At 48.7% G+C, this 25092-nt stretch overlaps 1 protein-coding gene across 1 annotated transcript in view; it reads left to right on the top strand.

Annotated features, from left to right (window-relative positions):
- zmp:0000000760 (collagen alpha-1(IX) chain) overlaps positions 1 to 25092 on the top strand; it is a 30617-nt gene that overhangs the window by 1230 nt on the left and 4295 nt on the right. The window contains exons 3-25 of the mRNA XM_067237111.1: positions 298 to 421; positions 2088 to 2481; positions 3135 to 3212; positions 3625 to 3720; positions 3892 to 3945; positions 7672 to 7725; positions 8286 to 8339; positions 8556 to 8609; positions 9413 to 9466; positions 9653 to 9706; positions 9856 to 9909; positions 10557 to 10610; positions 13043 to 13087; positions 14440 to 14493; positions 14579 to 14632; positions 15098 to 15151; positions 15763 to 15834; positions 15919 to 15954; positions 18509 to 18553; positions 18651 to 18683; positions 18822 to 18968; positions 20528 to 20704; positions 24248 to 24338. Of these exons, the coding sequence (XP_067093212.1) occupies positions 298 to 421; positions 2088 to 2481; positions 3135 to 3212; positions 3625 to 3720; positions 3892 to 3945; positions 7672 to 7725; positions 8286 to 8339; positions 8556 to 8609; positions 9413 to 9466; positions 9653 to 9706; positions 9856 to 9909; positions 10557 to 10610; positions 13043 to 13087; positions 14440 to 14493; positions 14579 to 14632; positions 15098 to 15151; positions 15763 to 15834; positions 15919 to 15954; positions 18509 to 18553; positions 18651 to 18683; positions 18822 to 18968; positions 20528 to 20704; positions 24248 to 24338 (1932 nt within the window). The remainder of the gene's footprint in view (positions 1 to 297; positions 422 to 2087; positions 2482 to 3134; positions 3213 to 3624; positions 3721 to 3891; positions 3946 to 7671; positions 7726 to 8285; positions 8340 to 8555; positions 8610 to 9412; positions 9467 to 9652; positions 9707 to 9855; positions 9910 to 10556; positions 10611 to 13042; positions 13088 to 14439; positions 14494 to 14578; positions 14633 to 15097; positions 15152 to 15762; positions 15835 to 15918; positions 15955 to 18508; positions 18554 to 18650; positions 18684 to 18821; positions 18969 to 20527; positions 20705 to 24247; positions 24339 to 25092) is intronic.

Here is a 25092-nt window from a genome sequence, read left to right as displayed (position 1 = left end):
GTCACTGTGATGTCACAGTAAACGTCCCTCCCGTCAGCCTGTCAGAGCTCGACAGCCGGAAGTCACATGACAGGAAGCCCTGATTCTCCTGGTGCCCCTGAACACCAATAACACCAATGACCCAATGTACCATGTCTTTCATTTCATTAAGGATACGTTTGATTTCACAACCTTTTCCACTTTCTTTCAACTGGACCTGACAAACAGGAGATTTGAGTGCTTTACTCATGTACTGATGGGGTACGGGGGGTAAGGTAGCCCTGTATGTGCATCTGATTGTGCTGTGTGTGGGGTAAGGTTTCGACCTGCTGGAGGAGTTGCGGGTGTCTGAGTCCAGAGGAGTGAAGAGGGTGAACGGCTCTGAAGCTGATGCTGTGGCTTACCGTGTCAACCCCGCCATCCACCTACGCAAGTCCATGAGGTACCGGGGGCGGTGCACCGCTGGGCCGTCAGGGGGGACGAATCAAATGTGTGTTGTGCCAATCATGATTGTCCTCAGTACCCTGAAGCATAGCATGGCTAGTCTGGAGTGCCATTTGGGTCCAGAATGGTGTAGAAACCAAATGTACCAAAAATAACTTTGGTAATTCAGAATCAGATTTCCTCATAATATGGCAAAGCCAAACTCCCAAACAACGTCCTTATTCTTCAGTGAGGATGAATAATCGTGTTTAACTGTATTTGATGGCAATGGGTTGTACCAAGGCCAGTGGTTTAATCAGTGTGTAGCCAGTAACCTACCAAGCCTTCCACAATGTCACGGTACCCAGCCAAGAACTTCTCCCTCCATTGTAATTATGCCCTCTTTCATAACAATCAGACTTGATTCCTACTTCTTTGTGGAACCTTCCGGGCTCCTGTCTGCTCACCGCTGAGTATTCAGACGTCACCAGAAATCTTCTGAGAGCCACTCCGGTTGGAAAGGTCATGGGTGGGCGGGTATTTTGGTATGTGTGTGTACGTGCATGTGTTTGTGTATGTGTGTGTGTGTGTGTGGGGGGGGGTGGGGGGGGGGGGGGGGTGGGGGCATTGTTTAGTTTATTTTAAACATTTGTTTTACCCTTCTGTGCAAAAGAACCCTTTTTCTCAGTGGCATACCTTGTACTCTGCTTCAGTAATTAGACATCTGTGTGTTTGTGTGTAAATGTGGATGAATCGTTATGACATTTATCATGGAAATTCTTTCATCGTCCCAACACACTGGGATCATAGACGAAGCCCGTGGATGCCTGTGGAGGCTGTGTTTGTTTCTGTTTACAGCACGTTGCATGTGTCCCATAGACTCCTGGGAGGCAGGGGTTAGCAGTAGGCTGTCACTTCAGTTTGGTCTCCTCTCTGTGTCTCTGCCAGCTTGGACTCCCTCAACCCTCTCTCTGCCTCAACTATAGTACTGTACATTGTTTATTTACACTGTGTGTGTGTGTGTGGGGGAGAGAGGGGGGAGCGTAAGGCACTCTAAATCAAATAACACAAATCATGGAAACAAAGAGAGATCAACTTCAGTGTCAAAGTGGAACCCTGAGCAGGAGAACAAGGAGGGTTTGTCTTGACAGAAGGCCACTGGGGACTGCGGGGGAGGGAGTTGCCATGGAACACATTCATTGTTATTGAAGACGTTAACTCTAGAATGAGTGAGCTGATCTTTCCAACCAGAGTGGCTCTCAGGAGCCTTCTGGTTTTTAACCACTAAAAGCTATTGGGAATAATCCCAGACTGACAACATGGAGTCAGCCCCATGCAGGGGCCGAAGTGTAAGCACTGATACTTTCAGCGTTTCGTTTCCCAACACGCCAGGCAAACCTAGTATGTGTGAGTTGCATGTGAATGTTTTGTACCAGTGTTTAGAATCTCTTTACATTCAGTCAGCATGAAGAAGGGAAGTGGCCGAGCAGAAACACCATGCCGGATACACAAACACATAAACAGATGAAAACACTAGAAGATACTACATGAAGTCATACCTTATATAGCCTTTTGGAGTCTCATAAAATGGTAGTGTAAACCAAGCCTATATCTTAGAGGAGCTTTGACAAACATGAATCAACTAAATCTGTCATACTAACTGTCCCTTGGCTGTTGCATCCCAGTGACTTCCTCCCGGACGGCCTACCCTCAGACTACTCCATCATCGCCACCTTCAAGGTCACCCAGGACGCGGCCAAGCGCTCCTGGAACCTGTGGCAGGTCAGCGACCCCCAGGGGCGGGAACAGGTGGGCCTGCGCTTCCACGGCGACACGCGCTCCCTGGACTTCTTCTACAGCGGGCCGCAGGCGAGCCAGATGCTGCGCACGTTCCGCGGCGTGGAGAAGCTCTTCGACGGCGAATGGCACAAGCTGGCGCTGAGCGTGAAGGGCGGGGAGGTGCGCTTGCTGGTGGACTGCCAGGAGGTCAGCGTGGAGGCCATCGACGAACCCAGGCCTGTCATACGCCAGGGCTTCACGTCCATCGTGAAGCGGGCAGCCGGACAACGCTCTGCGTCGGTGGGTGTCCTGCACCATCTTCCTACAGACGGCACTGTCTTTAGTCTCTTATTCATTCAAGGAGACCCTTCGACACAGATGCCCCTGGTCATTAAGGATTGTATTTTTGTTGTATTTCATCCATTTGAGTTCATGGAGCTCTGAGCTGTCCAGTGGGGGGGACATTACTCAGTAGGCTTTCAATACAACAGCAGATTGATACCCAAGAAAAAGTCCCACCTAAACTCCTACCTCAAAGTCCTTTAGTAAACTACTGAAGGTTCATTAGATCATTAGACTGGAGGTTCAGGAGACTGGAGGTTCAGGAGACTGGAGGTTCATTAGACTGGAGGTTCAGGAGACTGGAGGTTCATTAGACTGGAGGTTCAGGAGACTGGAGGTTCATTAGACTGGAGGTTCAGGAGACTGGAGGTTCAGGAGACTGGAGGTTCAGGAGACTGGAGGTTCATTAGACTGGAGGTTCAGGAGACTGGAGGTTCATTAGACTGGAGGTTCAGGAGACTGGAGGTTCAGGAGACTGGAGGTTCAGTTGATTGGAGGTTCATTTGACTGGAGGTTCAGGAGACTGGAGGTATATTAGACTGGAGGTTCATTAGACTGGAGGTTCATTAGAGATCCAGGAGACTGGGTGTGATGTGTTGTGGTGTTCCCAGGTGGACCTCCAGCAGATGGATGTGTCATGTGACCCGGAGCAGGCCTACTCAGAGGGCTGCTGTGAGCTCTCCAGCGTGGTGAGTTTCAACCCATCCTCATTCATACTCATATCCATCTTTAACCATCCTCATCCATCCTCACCCATCCTCATCCATCCTCATCCATCCTCATCCATCCTCACCCATCCTCATCCATCCTCACCCATCCTCATCCATCCTCATCCCTGTCATACTCCTACCCCAACACTGAAATGTGATACACACACACCAACACACACAACCAACCATCCTGGTTTCCCCCTTTCACAACTTTGCTTCCCTCCATCATACTACATTTCTCTCTCTCTCTCTCTCTCTCTCTCTCTCTCTCTCTCTCTCTCTCTCTCTCTCTCTCTCTCTCTCTCTCTCTCTCTCTCTCTCTTTTTCCCTCCCTCCCTCCCTCCCTCCCTCCCTCCCTCCCTCCCTCCCTCCCTCTCCCTTCTCCTGACAGTGTGGGGGCTATGCAGAGATTGGGCTGACCGCAGGCAGAGCCACCTGTAAGTGTATGAATGGCCGGCCAGGTATCCAGGGACCTTCAGGATCAAAGGTGAATAAAACTAAACCTGTGTTCATGCTGACCTATTTGTTGAAGCTGCCTGATGAAGCTACCATTCTGTATGTTCACGATAACTACCTGTATGTTAAAGCTAACTTCCTGGATATTGAAGTTAACTTCCTGTAATTAGAGACTGACTTCCTGTCTGCTGTCAATCCACAGGGCCACAGAGGTCTCCCAGGCAACACTGGAGAGCCAGGAAAACTGGGGAACTGGGTAAGAGCTCCATCTCACTACTGTGTTGTTCAGGATGGATATTGGATTACAGTCTTACAGTCTGTGAAATTATCATTGGTCCCTGTTGACTCAGGCCTGATATTCATATGCTGAGCTTAAAACTAAGCGGGGTGACAAAAATCTGCAGCACAGATGAAGGGACAGAGGGAAAGAGAGAGAAATAGAGAGGGAGGGAGGGAGGGAGAAAGAAAGAGAGAGAGAGGGAGGGAGAGATAAAGAGACGGAGAGAGCAAGAGGGAGAGGTAGAGAGAGAACATGCACACAGAACATGCTGCAGTCATGGAGCTGTGGGTGATGACGTACTGTAGGAAAACCCAGGCTGGCTCGCTGCAGATTTTCTGCTTCTGGAAAACAAGTCAAAGTTAGTGGGGTTCCCCTCTCCTCCCTGGATCACGTCAAAAGGTGCATCAATAAACAGAAACACATTTTCTAGTGTTTCTGGAACAAAGTAACGTTTGTGTTTCATGTCAAATTTGAAACATTTGTTTTGAATTGTTCTATGAATTTTGTTTTTCTCTGTTTTGAACGTGACGGGTCGGCAACAGAGCTAGGAGCTAGACACGTAGCATTGGTGTACACAGGCAACCTCCTGACAGGACAGGAACATCAATCCTGAGAGATAAGGATCACCTGAGGTGAACCGGGAGTGATAACAGAGGTGATAACAGACCTTCTGTACTTGTTTCAAGAGAGATTCCTGGACTGAAGGATCATTCTGATGTGGAATGATATGATCTCTCACAGTCAGGCGTCTCCACCTGGAGAGCCTGAGTTTAGCCAAGGAATCACATATTTACTTACTAAAAACTCACAGTTGGCTTCGAAACTCAAGGTTCCATGGAAGGGTCTTTCTGATTCCAGTTTTCTTAGAACCTTTCTCTATTTTATTCTATTCCATTCTAGTCAGGATTTATCTTTGTGTTTCATTGCCATGTTGTGAAAATCAGAATCAGAATCAGAAAATCATTAGCTTAGCTCTAACGAGAACAAAAGTCTTCATTGCAGAAAGGCTGTGGAGGGTTTGGGACAGGTCAAAAGGCAGGGCCGTTCTGCGCAAAGGTCAACAATGTTGTCTCAACAGCATCATTAAAGAGGACAACAAACAGCATGAGGATCTCATTACACGTCTATATATCTGACTGTGCACCCCTGAGGCCTGAGACATGATTATTTCCAGTTGAGAGTTATGACTAATTTAGCTCTTTGATGTAGCTCCAATTCTCGGCGGTATGTTGAAGCGCAACGCAATGCATTTTAAACACGACCCAGAGAAGGGAAACATGTGGGTCGTAGTGTGTTTTAGGACAGAGGCTTGTCTCGTTCATGAGAAATGAGTTGCTGGCTTGGCTGGGCATGCATCGTGCCCTTTCAGAGTTGGGTTCTCAGGGTGGAAACTTGCCTCGTTCACGTCAGCACACATTTCACGTGTGCACAGACACTTACATGCACATTCATGCGCAAAAAGGCACACCCCGTATCCACACACTAATGTACTAACAAACGCCGACACACACTTGCACACACGCTTACACAACCACACACACACACTCAGGAGCTCTCCAGACGCACACAGACAGTGAGTGATGCACGGCTGCATGCTGTTGGAGTGAACATCTGCATTGTGTGACTCAGTTAAACCGTGCCCCCAGCCAGGCAGCCTATCTCAGGGCAGAACGGGTTTATGGCCACCCCCGCTGCCGGCCAAGCAGGGGGTTTCCTGGGGCACAGAGATGGATGTCTCCTCTGAGGCACTGGGTGGTCCCTGGCTGACTCCCCCCTCTCGCTCTCTCTCTCTCTCTCTCTCTCTCTCTCTCTCTCTCTCTCTCTCTCTCTCTCTCTCTCTCTCTCTCTCGTGCTCTCTCTCTCTCTCTCTCTCTCCCCATCTCTCTCTATCTCTCCTCTCTCTCTCCCCTCTCTCTCTCTCTCTCTCTCTCTCTCTCTCTCTCCTATCTCCCTCTATCACCCCCCTCTCTCCTCTCTCTGGCTCTCTCTCCTCTCTCTCACAATACCTGCCTCCCTTGCTGTTTGCCTCAATCTTTCTCTGACTCTCTCCCTCCCACCCTCTGTGTCTCCCCATATACCATAACCCTAGCCCAGCTGAAGGAAACATAGTCCCCAGTAGAATAAGTGAAGAAAGCCCCAGACCAGCTAACTGAGGCTAGCCCCAGTCCAGCTACCTGAGTCTACCCCTAACAAGCTAACTGAGGCTAGCCCCAGTCCAGCTACCTGAGTCTACCCCTAACAAGCTAAGGAGGCTAGCTTCAGACCAGCTAACTGAGGCTAGCCCCAGTCCAAACTACCTGAGTCTACCCCTAACAAGCTAAGGAGGCTAGCTTCAGTCCAGCTACCTGAGTCTACCCCTAACAAGCTAACTGAGTCTAGCCCCAGTCCAGCTACCTGAGTCTACCCCTGACAAGCTAACTGAGGCTAGCCTCAGTCCAGCTACCTGAGTCTACCCCTAACAAGCTAACTGAGGCTAGCCCCAGTCCAGTCTACCTGAGTCTACCCCTAACAAGCTAAGGAGGCTAGCTTCAGACCAGCTAACTGAGGCTAGCCCCAGGACAGCGAACTGAGGCTAGCCCCAGGATAGCTTACTGAGGCTAGTCCCAGTCCAACTAACTGAGGCTAGCCCCAGGATAGCTAACTCAGGTTAGCCCCGGGACAGCTAACTCAGGCTAGCCCCGGGACAGTTAGTTCAGGCTAGCCCCAGGACAGCTAACTCAGGCTAGCCCCAGGACAGCAAACTCAGGCTAGCCCCGGGACAGCTAACTCAGGCTAGCCCAAGGACAGCTAACTCAGGCTAGCCCCAAGACAGATAACTCAGGCTAGCCCCAGACCAGCTAATTGAGGCTAGCCCCAGGACAGCTAACTCATGCTAGCCCCAGGACAGCTAACTGGGCAGGTCCCTAATAGAGCTGACTGTGCACACAGTGGTTCTGGGTAAGAAGATGGTTAAATAAACGGATGCCGAGAGCTCCTGGCCTTGTTCTGGGGTGTTTGTTGATGAGGGAAACAGCCAGTTGGCCAACACATTTCTCCATATTAGCGGGGGAAGTCGACATGTGTGAAAACAGAACGGTTGTTCCATTGGAAGACCAGCTGGCAGCCTATTCCCAGGGCTAACACCCTCTGGTTGGTCTCCCACTAATGGGATCGTTGGTCTTAAACACACATCTGACACCTGACTGTGGTCTTGTTTGCTAACGGCAGAAGGATCCCACAGAGGACCCGGGCTCAGATCAGGTTCCTCTCTCAACATCTGCCCGCTACAGAACATGTTATGATAATCATGAATCCATCAGGGACTTCACTCAAATTCCGCCTCCTAAGCCACAGTCCATCCACAGACTGCAGTTTGCTGTGGTACCCAAACATTTGACAGTTTGTAAAAACTATTGCTTTAGTGTCTCCACTGTCGTATTCCATCAATCAGATGCAGAGACTAGCCAAGAGTGCTGCATGCCAGCCAGACACTGACTGGTTCTGCTGGAGGGAATTTATTTCTGTTACTTTACAGTTGATTATTTTACCTGCAGTTTACAGCCTGCCAGGCAACTCTCCAAGGATGTAATCATTGGTGTTATACTAGTCACTGCTGTCATATTAGTAGATGGGGTTGTAATTCAAAGGTTTCCGTCAACTATCAGTGTATTTGTTCGTTTGTTCTTTTACTAATCCACTGACCTAGTCCTATCTGTGTTGCAGGGCATCATGGGAAACACAGGTGACTATGGTCACGTTGGAGAGACAGGCCCTAAGGTAAGACCTGTCCTGACCTGCTCTCCTCCACTCTGCTCCTGGCTGCATGGCTCTCATGTCTGCTCCTTTTCTATTATGCCCTTCCTTTGAGTCCTCTATTTTCCTTTCTGTGTCATCTCCCTTTCTCTCTTTCTCTCTCTTTCTCTCTCTTTCTTTCTCTCTCTTTCTCTCTCTTTCTCTCTCTTTCTCTCTCTTTCTCTCTCTTTCTCCCTTTCTCTCTTTCTCTTTCTCCCTTTCTCTCTCTTTCTCTCTCTCTCTCTTTCTCTTTCTCTCTCTCTCTCTCTTTCTCTCTTTCTCTCTTTCTCTCTTTCTCACTTTCTCTCTCTTTCTCTCTTTCTCTCTTTCTCTCTTTCTCACTTTCTCACTTTCTCTCTTTCCCATAGCTTCCCTGATCCTCACTCCTGTCCTGCACTGTCTGTATGCACCTCCTCCCTTCTCCTCCCTTCTCTTCTCTCCTCCTCTTTCCTCCTGTCTCCTCTGTGCTTCTATCTCCTCCTATCTGCATGTCAGCTTTGAAGATCAGAATGTCATTAACCAAATCTTCCCCCCCCCTCCTCCAGGGCGAGGAGGGGATCAGAGGAGATAAAGGAATGAGAGGACTGCGAGGCCGAGTGGTAATCCACCAAACACCCATTAAAATCAGATTATAATCCACCGAACACTCATCAAAATCAGATCATAACCTATGGAACATTCATGGGAATCTGATTATAATTCATCAAACACACATTAGAATCAGATCATATTCTCCCTGCAGATGTTAACGCGCTGCTGTGTTAACGATCTGACGTGTTAACAAGCTGCGGTGTTAACGAGCTGCTGTGTTTCAGGGCGACAGGGGTCCTAAAGGTCTGGAGGGATTACAGGGAGCGGGCGGCTTCAAGGTAAACATCTCGGATCGAGTCTGAACCTCTGCTTTTATGTCTCTCATGCCCCCGGGTTTCATCCCAGCTCTGCTCTGTCCACTATGGTGTGTTGTGTCCCCAGCTCTGCTCTGTCCACTATGGTGTGTTGTGTCCCCAGCTCTGCTCTGTCCACTATGGTGTGTTGTGTCCCCAGCTCTGCTCTGTCCACTATGGTGTGTTGTGTCCCCAGCTCTGCTCTGTCCACTATGGTGTGTTGTGTCCCCAGCTCTGCTCTGTCCACTATGGTGTGTTGTGTCCCCAGCTCTGCTCTGTCCACTATGGTGTGTTGTGTCCCCAGCTCTGCTCTGTCCACTATGGTGTGTTGTGTCCCCAGCTCTGCTCTGTCCACTATGGTGTGTTGTGTCCCCAGCTCTGCTCTGTCCACTATGGTGTGTTGTGTCCCCAGCTCTGCTCTGTCCACTATGGTGTGTTGTGTCCCCAGCTCTGCTCTGTCCACTATGGTGTGTTGTGTCCCCAGCTCTGCTCTGTCCACTATGGTGTGTTGTGTCCCCAGCTCTGCTCTGTCCACTATGGTGTGTTGTGTCCCCAGCTCTGCTCTGTCCACTATGGTGTGTTGTGTCCCCAGCTCTGCTCTGTGCACTATGGTGTGTTGTGTCCCCAGCTCTGCTCTGTCCACTATGGTGTGTTGTGTCCCCAGCTCTGCTCTTTCCACTATGGTGTGTTGTGTCCCCAGCTCTGCTCTGTCCACTATGGTGTGTTGTGTTCCCATGCTGTAGAGCAGACTGACACAATCTCTTATGGCTGTCTTGGTGATGATACAGGGAGTTCGGGGGTCACCTGGAGATTTGGGTTTGACCGGCGAGCAAGGAGAAGTGGTAGGTAGTCCTGAACCGTGACAATGATCGGTTTCTGCTTGATCACATCAATATTGATTGTTGACTGGATTGATTATGTGAACCAATAAATCTGGAGTCAAACAGTAGGTATGGCAGAAAGAATCGGACTCCTTAATAATCAGAAGATAATTTGCAGCATGTAGCTAACTCTGAGTCTTCCTGAAGGGGGCGCGAGGTGAACCAGGATATGAAGGGATCCCTGGATACCAGGGAGTGAAGGTAACTAGTCTCCTCTCCTCTCTCCTCTCCTCTCCTCTCTCCACCTGCCTCTCCTCTGCTCTCCTCTCCTCTCCCCCCTCCGCTCTTCTCCTCCCCCCTGAACATGTGATTCACACTATCTTGACCATGCGCATGCTCTTGTTTTCCAGGGGGCGGACGGGAGACCAGGTTCTGAGGGCCCCCTGGGGCCACAGGGGAAGCAGGTATGAACGACAAGGCCTGGGTGGGAGGGGGGCAACACAGGTACAACAAGCTGCCCTCCCCAATCCCCCTCTGTTGTTCTAAAGACATGCAACACCCTTAAAACACTTCTAAATCCAGCATATCTGCCCCCCACCCCCACCCAGAAGCCCAGTCTCTGACTCACACTGCAGATGAATCATGGAGAGTGCTGGAGAGAGGACCCGGAGGTGTTCAGCTATGTTCTGGAACGTGTTTTCTCTCCCCACACACAGCTGTGTGTACCTGCGCTGGGGCTTTGCAAGCCTGAGGGGGCGGGGGTCGGGGGGATTACTGCAACTCCAGCAAGAGAGTGGGGGGGGAGGGGGGGGGCAACTGTCTGGTGTCAAGGGTTTTCATATCAAGTAGTGAGTGTTAGGTTGCTGTAGCCATCCCAGAATATTAACCACAACGACACAAAAGTGTTTTTATTTATTGGACCCGGCTGATCTATGAAAACAAAATATTTCGGTTCGGTTTTATTCCCCATTTTAGTTTATGGTTGCCAGTAACTGCAGAGATGTGACTCACTGATAAATGTGTGTGTGTGTGTGCGTGCGTGTGTGTGTGTGTGTGTGTGCGTGTGTGTGTGTGTGTGTGTGTGTGTGTGTGCGTGTGTGCGTTTCACCAGGGTATTGTTGGTGATCCTGGAGATAGAGGAGCAGCTGGAGAGAAAGGGAAACCTGTAAGTACCCCTCGTAAGTCTCTTGTATCTGAACACACACACACTTCTGTACATTAGGATACGTTACACACACACACACACACTACTGTACATTAGAATACGTTACACACACACACTACTGTACATTAGGATACGTTACACACACACACTTCTGTACATTAGGATACGTTACACACACACACTTCTGTACATTAGGATACGTTACACACACACACACACACACTACTGTACATTAGAATACGTTACACACACACACTACTGTACATTAGAATACGTTACACGCACACACTACTGGACATTAGAATATGTTACACGCACACACTGCTGTACATTAGAATACATTACACACACACTACTGGACATTAGAATAAGTTACACAAACACACTACTGGACATTAGAATACATTACACACACACTACTGGACATTACAATACGTTACACACACACACTACTGGACATTAGAATACGTTACACACACACACTACTGGACATTAGAGTACATTACACACCCACTACTGGACATTACAATACGTTACACACACACACACTACTGGACATTAGAATACGTTATACACACACACTACTGGACATTAGAATAAGTTACACACACACACTACTGGACATTAGAATACATTACACACACACTACTGGACATTAGAATACGTTACACGCACACACTACTGTACATTAAAATACGTTACACACACACTACTGGACATTAGAATACGTTAAACACACTACTGGACATTAGAATACGTTACACACACACACACACACTACTGGACATTAGAATACGTTACACACACACTACTGGACATTACAATACGTTACACACACACACTACTGGACATTAGAATACGTTACACACACACACTACTGGACATTAGAGTACATTACACACACACTACTGGACATTACAATACGTTACACACACACACACTACTGGACATTAGAATACGTTATACACACACACTACTGGACATTAGAATAAGTTACACACACACACTACTGGACATTAGAATACATTACACACACACTACTGGACATTAGAATACGTTACACGCACACACTACTGTACATTAAAATACGTTACACACACACTACTGGACATTAGAATACGTTAAACACACTACTGGACATTAGAATACGTTACACACACACACACACACACACTACTGGACATTAGAATACGTTACACACACACTACTGGACATTAGAATACGTTACACACACACACACACTACTGTACATTAGAATACGTTACACACACACTACTGGACATTAGAATACGTTACACACACACACTACTGTACATTAGAATACATTACACACACACTACTGTACATTAGAATACGTTACACAGACACTACTGTACATTAGAATGCGTTACACAGACACTACTGGACATTAGAATAAGTTACACACACACACTACTGGACATTAGAATACATTACACACACACTACTGGACATTAGAATACGTTACACGCACACACTACTGTACATTAAAATACGTTACACACACACTACTGGACATTAGAATACGTTAAACACACTACTGGACATTAGAATACGTTACACACACACACACTACTGGACATTAGAATACGTTACACACACACTAATGTACATTAGAATACGTTACACACACACTACTGTACATTAGAATGCGTTACACAGACACTACTGTACATTAGAATGCGTTACACAGACACTACTGGACATTAGAATACGTTACACGCACACACTACTGTACATTAGAATACGTTACACACACACTACTGGACATTAGAATACGTTAAACACACTACTGGGCATTAGAATACGTAACACACACACACACACTACTGGACATTAGAATACGTTACACACACACTACTGGACATTAGAATACGTTACACGCACACACTACTGTACATTAGAATACGTTACACACACACTACTGGACATTAGAATACGTTAAACACACTACTGGGCATTAGAATACGTAACACACACACACACACACACTACTGGACATTAGAATACGTTACACACACACTACTGTACATTTGAATACATTACACACACACTACTGTACATTAGAATACGTTACACACACACTACTGGACATTAGAATACTTTACACACACTACTGGACATTAGAATATGTTACACACACACTACTGGACAGTAGAATACATTACAGAGACACTACTGGACATTAGAATACGTTACACACACTACTGGACATTAGAATACGTTACACACACACACACTACTGGACATTAGAATGCGTTACACAGACACTACTGGACATTAGAATACGTTACACACACACACACTACTGGACATTAGAATATGTTACACACACACTACTGGACATTAGAATGCATTACGTCCACATAATTTATGCTTCGTATTAAAAGTGTGTTCTTATTTTTCTCATCAAGGGTATCCAAGGGAAGACGGGAAGATTTGGCACTCTAGGACCGAAGGTGAATCATCTGTTCTGAACGATCACTTCCTGTGTTCTCTGTTTTAGTGATAACCTGTTGTAAGCTGTGCAGGTGCTGTGTTCCTGTGTGATGATGTCTTCCTGTGTGTGATGATGTCTTCCTGTGTGATGATGTCTTCCTGTGTGATGATGTCATCCTGTGTGTGATGATGTCTTCCTGTGTGTTATGATGTCTTCCTGTGTGATGATGTCATCCTGTGTGATGATGTCTTCCTGTGTTATGATGTCTTCCTGTGTGTGAAAAAATGACTAAATGTGATGATGTCTTCCTGTGTGTGATGTCTTCTTGTGTGATGATGTCATCCTGTGTGTGATGATGTCTTCCTGTGTGTGATGATGTCTTCATGTGTGATGATGTCATCCTGTGTGATGATGTCTTCCAGTGTGTGATGATGCCATCCTGTGTGATGATGTCATCCTGTGTGATGATGTCATCCTGTGTGAAATGATATCTTCCTGTGTGTGATGATGTCATCCTGTGTGATGATGGCATCCTGTGTGATGATGATGTCTTCCTGTGTGTGATGATGTCTTCCTGTGTGTGATGATGTCATCCTGTGTGTGATGATGTCTTCCTGTGTGTGATGATGTCTTCCTGTGTGATGATGATGTCTTCCTGTGTGATGATGGCATCCTGTGTGATGATGATGTCTTCCTGTGTGTGATGATGTCATCCTGTGTGTGATGATGTCTTCCTGTGTGTGATGATGTCTTCCTGTGTGTGATGATGTCATCCTGTGTGTGATGATGTCTTCCTGTGTGTGATGATGTCTTCCTGTGTGATGATGATGTCATCCTGTGTGATGATGGCATCCTGTGTGATGATGATGTCTTCCTGTGTGTGATGATGTCTTCCTGTGTGTGATGATGTCATCCTGTGTGTGATGATGTCTTCCTGTGTGTGATGATGTCTTCCTGTGTGATGATGATGTCTTCCTGTGTGTGATGATGTCATCCTGTGTGTGATGATGTCTTCCTGTGTGATGATGTCATCCTGTGTGATGATGTCATCCTCTGTGTGATGATGTCTTCCTGTGTGTGATGATGTCTTCCTCTGTGTGATGATGTCATCCTGTGTGATGATGTGATGATGTCATCCTCTGTGTGATGATGTCATCCTCTGTGTGATGATGATGTCTTCCTGTGTGTGATGATGTCTTCCTGTGTGTGATGATGTCATCCTGTGTGTGATGATGTCTTCCTGTGTGATGATGTCATCCTCTGTGTGATGATGTTTTCCTGTGTGTGATGATGTCTTCCTCTGTGTGATGATGTCTTCCTCTGTGTGATGATGTCTTCCTGTGTGTGATGATGTTGTCTCTCTATCCACAGGGCATCATAGGGGACCCAGGACTGCCAGGCAGAGATGGAGACCCAGGGATAGAGGTAAACACACACAACATTGTTATGTATGTTGTTATGTATGATGTCTGTGACATACGTGTGTGATCACTGCTTCTCCTCCATGCAGGCTTATCAGGGGCCACAGGGACCAGATGGACGAGGAGGACAGTTAGGAGTCAAGGTGACATGATCCTCTCTGAGATAACACACTCCTGTTCTACGTGTCTGACACCACCTGAACCTGTGTGTCTGATTCACCACCTGAACCTGTGTGTCTGATTCACCACCTGAACCTGTGTGTCTGATTCACCACCTGAACCTGTGCGTCTGATTCACCACCTGAACCTGTGTGTCTGATTCACCACCTGAACCTGTGTGTCTGATTCACCACCTGAACCTGTGTGTCTGATTCACCACCTGAACCTGTGTGTCTGATTCACCACCTGAACCTGTGTGTCTGATTCACCACCTGAACCTGTGTGTCTGATTCACCACCTGAACCTGTGTGTCTGATTCACCACCTGAACCTGTGTGTCTGATTCACCACCTGAACCTGTGTGTCTGATTCACCACCTGAACCTGTGCGTCTGATTCACCACCTGAACCTGTGCGTCTGATTCACCACCTGAACCTGTGTGTCTGCTAGGGGGAGAGAGGAGCCCAGGGCCCACCAGGAGAGATGGGCCCACCAGGAAGACAAGTAAGCACACCACCTCTCTCACTCCACCATCCCACTTTCATATTAAGGATTGGACTCCATTTCACTCACTTTCTCTGTCTCCCTTTCTCTCTCTTGTCCAGTCTCTCTCTCTGCCCCTGTCTCTCTCTCTCTCTCTCTCTCTCTCTCCTTCTCTCTCGCTCTCTCTCTCTCTCTCTCTCTCTCCTTCTCTCTCTCTCTCTCTCTCTCTCTCTCTCTCTCTCTCTCTCTCTCTCTCTCTCTCTCTTCTCTCTCTCTCTCTCTCTCCTTCTCTCTCTCTCTCTCTCTCTCTCTCTCTTCTCTCTCTCTCTCTCTCTCTCTCTCTTTCTCAATCAATCCTTGACTCTACCTCCCTGTACCCTTATTTCATTAAACTTCCTCCTCCATAGAAGTGTGTTTATAGGAGTGTGTGTGTATTAGTTGTAGTGTGTGTGTTTATAGAAGTGTGTTTATAGGAGTGTGTGTGTATTAGTTGTAGTGTGTGTGTGTGTTTATAGAAGTGTGTTTATAGGAGTGTGTGTGTATTAGTTGTGTGAGTGTGTGTGTGTAGCAGACAGCAGACAGCAGACAGACTCCTGATAGACTGATGTCTCATTTCTTGTTTCTTCATCCAGGGCCTTAGGGGATTCAAGGGCTCAGCCGCCAAACCAGGAAGACCCGGGTTAATAGGACCCCCAGGACCAGTAGTAAGTGATCCGGAAGGATCTTCCCTAAACTCTTTGAAATCTTTATTCTCTCTGAACCACTGACACATGCCATTTCTCCCCCAGGGGCATGTGGGCGTTCCAGGCAGACCAGGACTGAAGGTAAGTGGCTTCACTCCACATGCTGACGGCTAGGACCAGCAGGGCAGGGCGGGCGGGCGGGGGAAGATAGCACAGCGCGAGACGGTACACGATATAGTAGAATACCGTAGGGTCGGACAAACCAGGAGCAGGGCAGGATACAACCAGCCACAAAACCACATTTCCCACAATCCCATATTTCACAGTCTTTTCAGCTCATGGCGTCATGGGAAGGTGAAAGGAAGCCGTAGATTCACGTTTGTGACTCTCCTGGTAATCCCCACAGGCAAGATACTGGAGCTGACCTGATGCTCAGGTTCCGGTCTGTCTGTGGGGTCATGTGTGAGCACAGGCCCATGAATCACCTCTACCACAGAGTCCAAGGATATGAATCATCTGACTCCATCTCCCCCAGAGTCATCTCTATTTCTAGATATCTAGATACTATTCATAATATCTAGTAATATCATCTGTACTTGATTCTGGATCATCCACCTCCACCTTCATAACTATAGCAGCATAAGGTTGGAACATAAGGTTGGAACTTATACTGTTTATTAGAGATTTAAATGATTTATTATGGATTTAGATAGACCACTGAGGATTAAAGAATTCAAATGTACCTGTACTTGTACTTATCACAAATAGCTAATAAACTGGGAACATCAGCATGATCCTCTACCCCAGAGTCATGAATCAGAGTCATCTGAATCAGAGTCATCTGTCACCTGATTCACAGCAGCCCCCATGCAGTGGTGAAACAGACAGCTGGATGACTCCTCTGGCGGCTGTGATTTGCTGCTGACTGTCATTCGGTCTGACTGGCTGGGTGGGATTAACTGTGTTCCTGAACACCCCCAAGCTTTGCCCTCCACTATTCCCCACCACCTCTACACACACACACACACACACACTCACACACACACACACACACACACACACACTCACTGTTGGCTACCTTCTTTGGCCTCCAGTAGTGCGAGCTGATGAAGTGTGTGTGAGGAAATCCATCAACCTCTCTCTGTTCTCTCACTGAGCTATTTCTGGTCGCTGTTTTCTAGCCTTGCTCTGGTCTTTCTCTGGTCTCTCTCTCTCTAGTCTCTTTCTGGTTTATCTGGTCTCTCTCTGGTCTCTCTCTGGTCGCTCTAGTCTCTTTCTGGCCTCTCTATGGTTTCTCTGGTCTTTCTCTGGTCTCTCTGGTCTCTCTCTGGCCTCTCTCTGATCTCTCTGGTCTCCCTCTGGCCTCTCTCTGGTCACTCTGGTCTCTCTCTGGTCTCTCTCTGGTTTCTCTGGTCTCTCTCTGGTTTCTCTCTGGTCTCTCTGATTTCTCTGGTCTCACTCTAGCCTCTTTCTAGCCTTGCTCTGGTCTCTCCCTGGTCTCTCTCTCTAGTCTCTCTCTGGTTTCTCTGGTCTCTCTCTGGTCTCTCCGGTCTTTTTCTGGCCTCTCTCTGGTTTCTCTGGTCTCTCTCTGGCCCCTCTCTGGTCTCTCTCTGGTCTCTCTCTGGCCTCTCTCTGGTTTTTCTGGTCTCTCTCTGGCCTCTCTCTGGTCTCTTTGGTCTCTCTCTGTTCTCTTTCTGGTCTCTCTGGATTCTCTCTGGATTCTCTCTGGTCTCTCTCTGGCCTCTCTCTGGTTTTTCTGGTCTCTGTCTGGCCTCTCTCTGGTCTCTCTCTGGTCTCTCTGGTCTCTCTCTGGCCTCTCTGGTCTCTCTCTGGCCTCTCTCTGGTCTCTCTCTGGCCTCTCTCTCTGGTTTCTCTGGTCTCTCTCTGGCCTCTCTCTGGTCTCTCTGGTTATCTCTGGATTCTCTCTGGTCTCTCTCTGATCTCTTTCTCTCTAGTCTCTCTCTGGTTTTTCTAGTCTCTCTCTGGTCTCTCTGGCCTCTCTCTGGTCTCTCTCTGGTCTCTCTCTGGCCTCTCTGGTCTCTCTCTGGCCTCTCTCTGGTCTCTCTCTGGCCTCTCTCTCTGGTTTCTCTGGTCTCTCTCTGGCCTCTCTCTGGTCTCTCTGGTTATCTCTGGATTCTCTCTGGTCTCTCTCTGATCTCTTTCTCTCTAGTCTCTCTCTGGTTTTTCTAGTCTCTCTCTGGTCTCTCTGGTCTCTGTCTGGTCTCTCTCTGGTCTCTCTGGTTTCTCTAGTCTCTCCCTGGTCTCTCTCTGGATGACTTACACACAAGTTATCTTCAAGATGGAGGTCTGGAGGTACCTGCCTCTAACATCACCATACATCACAGCAGTCTGTGGTCTCTCGGGACTCCCTGACTACATCCAACGTCCTGCCTCTGAGCGAGCCATGCTCCACGGCATGCATAGTAGGCTTTCAAAGAGTGCTGACTGATAGTGAGCTGTCCTGAAGTATGATAGAAGAGATTCAGTGGCAAAGTAAAGGAACCAAGCCTGTCCTCCTGTTTTCCACTCTGGAGACGTAAACACGGCTTGTCTCAATCTGAAAGTTTCCACCAGGGAGATTAGACTTGTTAGGCTTGTTAGACTCCTTACAGTTGGAAAGACTTGAGTAGACACTTTGAAGTTGAATCCTCTCACTGAATACTTTGTTTGCTTCATCTCCAATTGTATCTTTCAGGGAGACACAGGCATCCAGGGATTCCAAGGTGCCAAAGGAGCCACGGTACTGTTCTCCAAAGACGTTTTTCTCCAGGATTGCGTGTCAAAAGTGTGTCTGGTGTCGGTGTGTGCTCACTCTGGTGCCTTCTTTCTCTTCACAGGGAGAACAAGGAAAGAAGGGTCCCAAAGGAGTGGTGAGATAGATGTTCTGCCCTGCATGTTCTGTAACAAAGCTCAAGTCCAGGTTCATTTTAAGACTGATGTTGTGGGTGTGTGTGTGCGTGTGTGCGTGTCTGCGTGTGTATTGGTGCGTGTGTGTGCGTGTTCTCCAGGTGGGAGGACTGGGGGAGCGAGGTCCCCAGGGAGGCCGTGGGAAGCGAGGACCAGCAGGAGAGGCTGGTCGTAAAGGCCCAGTGGGAGTGAAGGGTGTCCGGGGAGATGGGGGCCTGGCCGGCTTCCAGGGACCTCCAGGACCCCCGGTAGGTCTACACCCAGTCCAGCCCAGTGTAACCCAGTCCAGCCCAGTGTAACCCAGCCCAGCCCAGTGTAACCCAGTCCAGCCCAGTGTAACCCAGCCCAGCCCAGTGTAACCCAGCCCAGCCCAGTGTAACCCAGCTCAGCCCAGTGTAACCCAGTCCAGCCCAGTGTAACCCAGCCCAGCCCAGTGTAACCCAGTCCAGCCCAGTGTAACCCAGTCCAGCCCAGTGTAACCCAGCTCAGCCCAGTGTAACCCAGCCCAGCCCAGTGTAACCCAGCCCAGCCCAGTGTAACCCAGCTCAGCCCAGTGTAACCCAGCCCAGCTCCATCCAGCCCAGCCCCGTCCAGCTCAGTCCAGTTAGGTTTAGTCCAGTCCAGTCTAGCCAATTCAAGTTTATTTTAATCTGATTCATTCATGTCATGTCATGTCTAGTCCAGTTCAGCCAAACCAAGTCAACCCCAGCCACGTCCGGTCAAATTAAGTTCACTCCAGTCCAGTCCAGTCTAATCCGGTCCTGACAAGCCAGACAGTCCCTGGGTCCCCATTAGCGCTTTCCTTTGCTGTGACCAAGCGTCCTGGACTCTACGCACGACATAAAAAGATACCGTTAAAATCTCCCCCAACTTAGTTTTGGAAGAGAGCCACACAAATGTTTGAAATCAAGCTATTTATTGACTGTCTGGGTCAGAGGTGGGAAACGGCATGTGGGAGCCCGCATCAACTCCAGTCAGATGTGGAGTCAGGTTGTAAAACACAGCTAAGCCTCACATGGCCTGGATGACGAGGCCCAGCCCCTGGGGCGGGTACAGCTCAGTAGGAGGGTAAGTACCTGCAGACCTGGAGGTTGCAGGTTCAAATCCCCCCTGTGCGTCGTTTTGGATAAAGTGTATGCTAACAACGACTGTATTCTAGGACATTCTGGCTGCTCTCTCTTATACACACGCCGACACATTAGTCAGCCTGGTGGAGAAGCGTGAAGTAGGGGTTAGGGTTAAACATGGCCATGGGTAGGCCCGCTGATGGAGCCGAAACAAGTGGACCCATCCTGGTTCAGGATGGGTCCACCCATCCTGAACCACGAGCCCCGCCCGCCTCTGGCTGTGCCTGCTGACATATCAAGGGCCGTGTGAGGCCTGCATGTGTCAACCACCTTGGCTTTCACGTTCCCCACCAAGTTCACTGTCTTATTTACCAAAAATGGTAAGGAAATGAGTCAGAGCTATTATTATTTGGTTTGTCTTTGGAAAACGCCATACCTGCCTGGTGACTGGAATCTGTGGGCTAGGGCCCCACCGTTTCTACAGTCACCCTGTCACAGCCCGAACCTCCCCTCCAGCGCTGGGGCACCTCCTGGGATAAATGTGGCCCTGATTCATTCCAGTCCCTCGGTCAAAAGGCATAGATCAAAACGTAGAACGTACTAGATTAACAGCACCTCAGAGGCAGCGCCACAGGGGGACGTCTGTTCCGCTGGTTTCAGCTCAGGGTTTCAGCTCAGGGTTTCAGCTCAGGGTTGTCTAAATCAAGCGGCCGGTGAGTGAGCCTGGATGTGTCCCACAGGGTCCCACCCTGCCCGCCCAGCACGTCATCGAGGTGTGTAAGCGCGTGGTGCTGGAGCAGATGTCCACCTTCGCCAACTCCGTGAAGAGGACGTGTGCTGCCGTGTGTCCCCTGTACGGGGACGTGCCCATGGGGGCCCCCGGACCCCCAGGACAGAAGGGGCCTCCAGGACCCCAGGTAAGGAGTCACTTGTTTTCGTTTCCTGTTTCCTGTTTATTTATTGTATCGATATGACGTATTCTGTAGTATTTAAATATATTGACTTTTGTTCACTTTTTAAATCAATATTGGTATTTTTTTTTAGATAATAATAATAATTATAATAATAATAGAGATGTGGGTACAGTATGAACATTTACAAATTTTGCACCCCTGGAGACCTAGAATAGCATATTCCCTGCATGAGTTTGTGAAAGATATTCATCATGACTGGAACTCAGAACCCCGGGACAAGGCTGACTCCAGCGCGAGCCCTGTTATGGCTCCACGTCTTTAACTCAGATACACTGCTGGAGAAACAGCAGCATACATTAGTTCTGGGTCTGTTTCTCTCTCCAAGTGAAACACTCACATGCTGCAAGACTCGGAAGTAAGTGAGAAAGAGAGAGAGAGAGAGAGAGCGAGAGAGAGAGGGAAGAAAGAGAGAGGAAGAAAGAGAGAGGAAGAAAGAGAGAGGAAGATTAAATGTAAGAGAGAAAGAGAGAGGAGAGACAGACCAAGAGAGGAGAGCGCTGAAGTATTTGGCAGTACAGGTTGGAATGAAAACATTCAGACTTTCCACGTCCCTGTGAAGACTAATAAGACGGCCCAGACGAGAAGCACTTGCTCAGTGTTGAGCTCTTCTTGGAGAGGGTCAGTGCAGGGCTGTGGAGTGGAAAGGCTTTTCCTCATTCACAACCCCGCTCCCAGTACGACCAGCCCGCTCCCAGTACGACCAGCCCGCTCCCAGTACGGCCAGCCCGCTCCCAGTACGACCAGCCCGCTCCCAGTACGGCCAGCCCGCTCCCAGTACGGCCAGCCCGCTCCCAGTACGACCAGCCCGCTCGCAGTACGGCCAGCCCGGTTCCCCATCCCCTCACCGCCTCTCCACCGAACCCCTCGGACCGATAAAAGTTCACGAAGCCGCAAAATGTTTTAAAAATACTGGTCTGTATGAGGCCGTGGCTGTCAGAGACCCCTGTAATGTAGCAGAGCGACCAGCAGGGTTTAATGTAGCAGTGCGATCAGCAGGGTTTAATGTAGCAGTGCGATCAGCAGGGTTTAATGTAGCAGTGCGACCAGCAGGGTTTAATGTAGCAGTGCGACCAGCAGGGTTTAATGTAGCAGTGCGATCAGCAGGGTTTAATGTAGCAGTGCGACCAGCAGGGTTTAATGTGGCAGTGCGACCAGCAGGGTTTAATGTAGCAGTGCGACCAGCAGGGTTTAATGTAGCAGTGCGACCAGCAGGGTTTAATGTAGCAGTGCGACCAGCAGGGTTTAATGTAGCAGTGCGACCAGCAGGGTTTAATGTAGCAGTGCGATCAGCAGGGTTTAATGTAGCAGTGCGACCAGCAGGGTTTAATGTGGCAGTGCGACCAGCAGGGTTTAATGTAGCAGTGCGACCAGCAGGGTTTAATGTAGCAGTGCGACCAGCAGGGTTTAATGTAGCAGTGCGACCAGCAGGGTTTAATGTAGCAGTGCGACCAGCAGGGTTTAATGTAGCAGTGCGACCAGCAGGGTTTAATGTGGCAGTGCGACCAGCAGGGTTTAATGTAGCAGTGCGACCAGCAGGGTTTAATGTAGCAGTGCGACCAGCAGGGTTTAATGTAGCAGTGCGACCAGCAGGGTTTAATGTAGCAGTGCGATCAGCAGGGTTTAATGTAGCAGTGCGACCAGCAGGGTTTAATGTAGCAGTGCGACCAGCAGGGTTTAATGTAGCAGTGCGACCAGCAGGGTTTAATGTAGCAGTGCGACCAGCAGGGTTTAATGTGGCAGTGCGACCAGCAGGGTTTAATGTAGCAGTGCGACCAGCAGGGTTTAATGTAGCAGTGCGACCAGCAGGGTTTAATGTAGCAGTGCGACCAGCAGGGTTTAATGTAGCAGTGCGACCAGCAGGGTTTAATGTAGCAGTGCGACCAGCAGGGTTTAATGTAGCAGTGCGATCAGCAGGGTTTAATGTAGCAGTGCGACCAGCAGGGTTTAATGTAGCAGTGCGACCAGCAGGGTTTAATGTAGCAGTGCGATCAGCAGGGTTTAATGTAGCAGTGCGAGCCTTTGGCAGCTCTTGGGGAGCAGTACGAGAAACAGATTAAATCAATTATGATGTGTTATTGTTTAAACAGGAAGGTTCCACTCCTGCCTGCGCGGCCTGCCTGCGCGGCCTGCCTGCGCGGCCTGCCTGCGCGGCCTGCCTGCGCGGCCTGCCTGCGCGGCCTGCCTGCGCGGCCTGCCTGCGCGGCCTGCCTGCGCGGCCTGCCTGCGCGGCCTGCCTGCGCGGCCTGCCTGCGCGGCCTGCCTGCGCGGCCTGCCTGCGCGGCCTGCCTGCGCGGCCTGCCTGCGCGGCCTGCCTGCGCGGCCTGCCTGCGCAGGGTAAACATGGGGCTGCATCGATGCTGAGCGTAGGAGGAGGGTGGGAGTGGACTGTTTAGTAAGGAGACTTGACTAATCGACTGGAAGCATTACTACACTGGTATATACTGTATATTTACAGGTATACAGTACTGTTCAGTAGTCTAAGGCAGTGTTTCGTTACGTATTGGGTGCCTTAGACTCTAAGGCACCCAATATCTTCCCCGTTTTATATTGTCTTATTTTTATTTATGTTCCTTCTGTATTTGTGCAGCAGCATGAAAGTGTTTTAGTTTAATCTTTTCATTTCAGTGACATTTTTATTAAAGCATTTTTACTTACTTAAAAAAAGAACAGTATTTTCATTATATACTGTATGTACAATGAATGTTTTAGACCCATTCTACAGAAGGCTGATTCAGGTATTGATGGTTGTTGTTGGAGAACCAGGGGCCTGTTCCTCAGAGCAGGATTTGAGGTTAGCGAGGTAACTTCAGGTTTAACCCTGGGTTTTCAGTGTCACGACAGTGGTTCACTTTTTACCAGGGTAGATCGCCATGGTAACTTATGCGGCACACCTAACCTCTTCCGGAGCAGGTCATGTTTGATAACAGATCATCATGTATGGAAACACTGCCTGCTGACCAATCACTTCTCTTGCCTTCATTGTTCCTAGAAGATCATGTGACCGTGGTGTACAAATAGTGAGGGCAAGAGTTATTAGAGTCCTTTTCCCAACCAGTATCTTTATAACTTATACAGCCCACTGATATCCTCCGACAACAGAGACTGATTAAAGCGCCAAAAGCCTTGTACGCGTTGAACTTATAAGATGAGCAAGTAAGCCTATTTAACCGCTTTGAATCATGTCAAGACCGTTGTAACATCATTTGAGCCAAACTATTTTACACACCGTAGACATACACCTAAGGAACACCTTCATTTAATTGAACACACAATTGTAATTATAGTTTGATCTTCTTAATGATGGGTCAGTGATGTTGATTAGTGTATTAAGTTATGCATTTTCACAGTTGCCATTTTTTTCTAGTTTTCCTACCTTGTTTACAGGGAGATCCAGGTATTGATGGTTGCCGTTGCTGTTGATGTTGTTGTTTACAGGGAGATCCAGGTATTAATGGTTGCCGTTGCTGTTGATGTTGTTGTTTACAGGGAGATCCTGGGATTGATGGAGTGGATGGAGAATTGGGACAGCAAGGCTTCTATGGAGAGCCTGGAGACTTAGGCAAACAAGGAAAAAGAGGTGAGACATACTGGAGCGTGTGTCTGCATGTCTGCATGCATGCGTGTGTCTGCATGTCTGCATGCGTGTGCATGCGTGTATGCGTGTATGCACCTCTCATGATGAATTGTGTTGTGTTGTTAAAGGACCGGTCATGACGTCACATTCATCTTGCTTTTCCCTCAGCCAAGCCAATGAAATTGAAGAATATTTACAAGGCGTTTTATGCATAGATTCAGCGATGATCTCAGTAACACATATGGTCGTTAATCACCATGAACAGCTTGTTGTGCTGTACCCAGAACACCCCCAGCAGCATCTGTTGAAGGGTGGCACAGAATCAGGGGGTGGGAGAGGGGCAGTAACCCCCCATCCCCACGTGGCTCATTCAGCACACCAAACTAGCACAAGGTAGGGCCATAGAGGACTGGGTCATAGGGGACTGGGTCATAGAGGACTGGGTCATAGAGGACTGGGTCATAGAGGACTGGGCCATAGAGGACTGGGTCATAGAGGACTGGGTCATAGAGGACTGGGCCATAGAGGACTGGGTCATAGGGGACTGGGTCATAGAGGACTGGGTCATAGAGGACTGGGTCATAGAGGACTGGGCCATAGAGGACTGGGTCATAGGGGACTGGGTCATAGAGGACTGGGTCATAGAGGACTGGGTCATAGAGGACTGGGCCATAGAGGACTGGGTCATAGGGGACAGGGTCATAGAGGACTGGGTCATAGGGGACAGGGTCATAGAGGACTGGGCCATAGAGGACTG

Source organism: Osmerus mordax, chromosome 5, assembly GCF_038355195.1.
Source record: "Osmerus mordax isolate fOsmMor3 chromosome 5, fOsmMor3.pri, whole genome shotgun sequence".
Classification (NCBI taxonomy): Eukaryota; Metazoa; Chordata; class Actinopteri; order Osmeriformes; family Osmeridae; genus Osmerus; species Osmerus mordax.
This window is presented reverse-complemented; position numbering and strand designations above follow the sequence as displayed.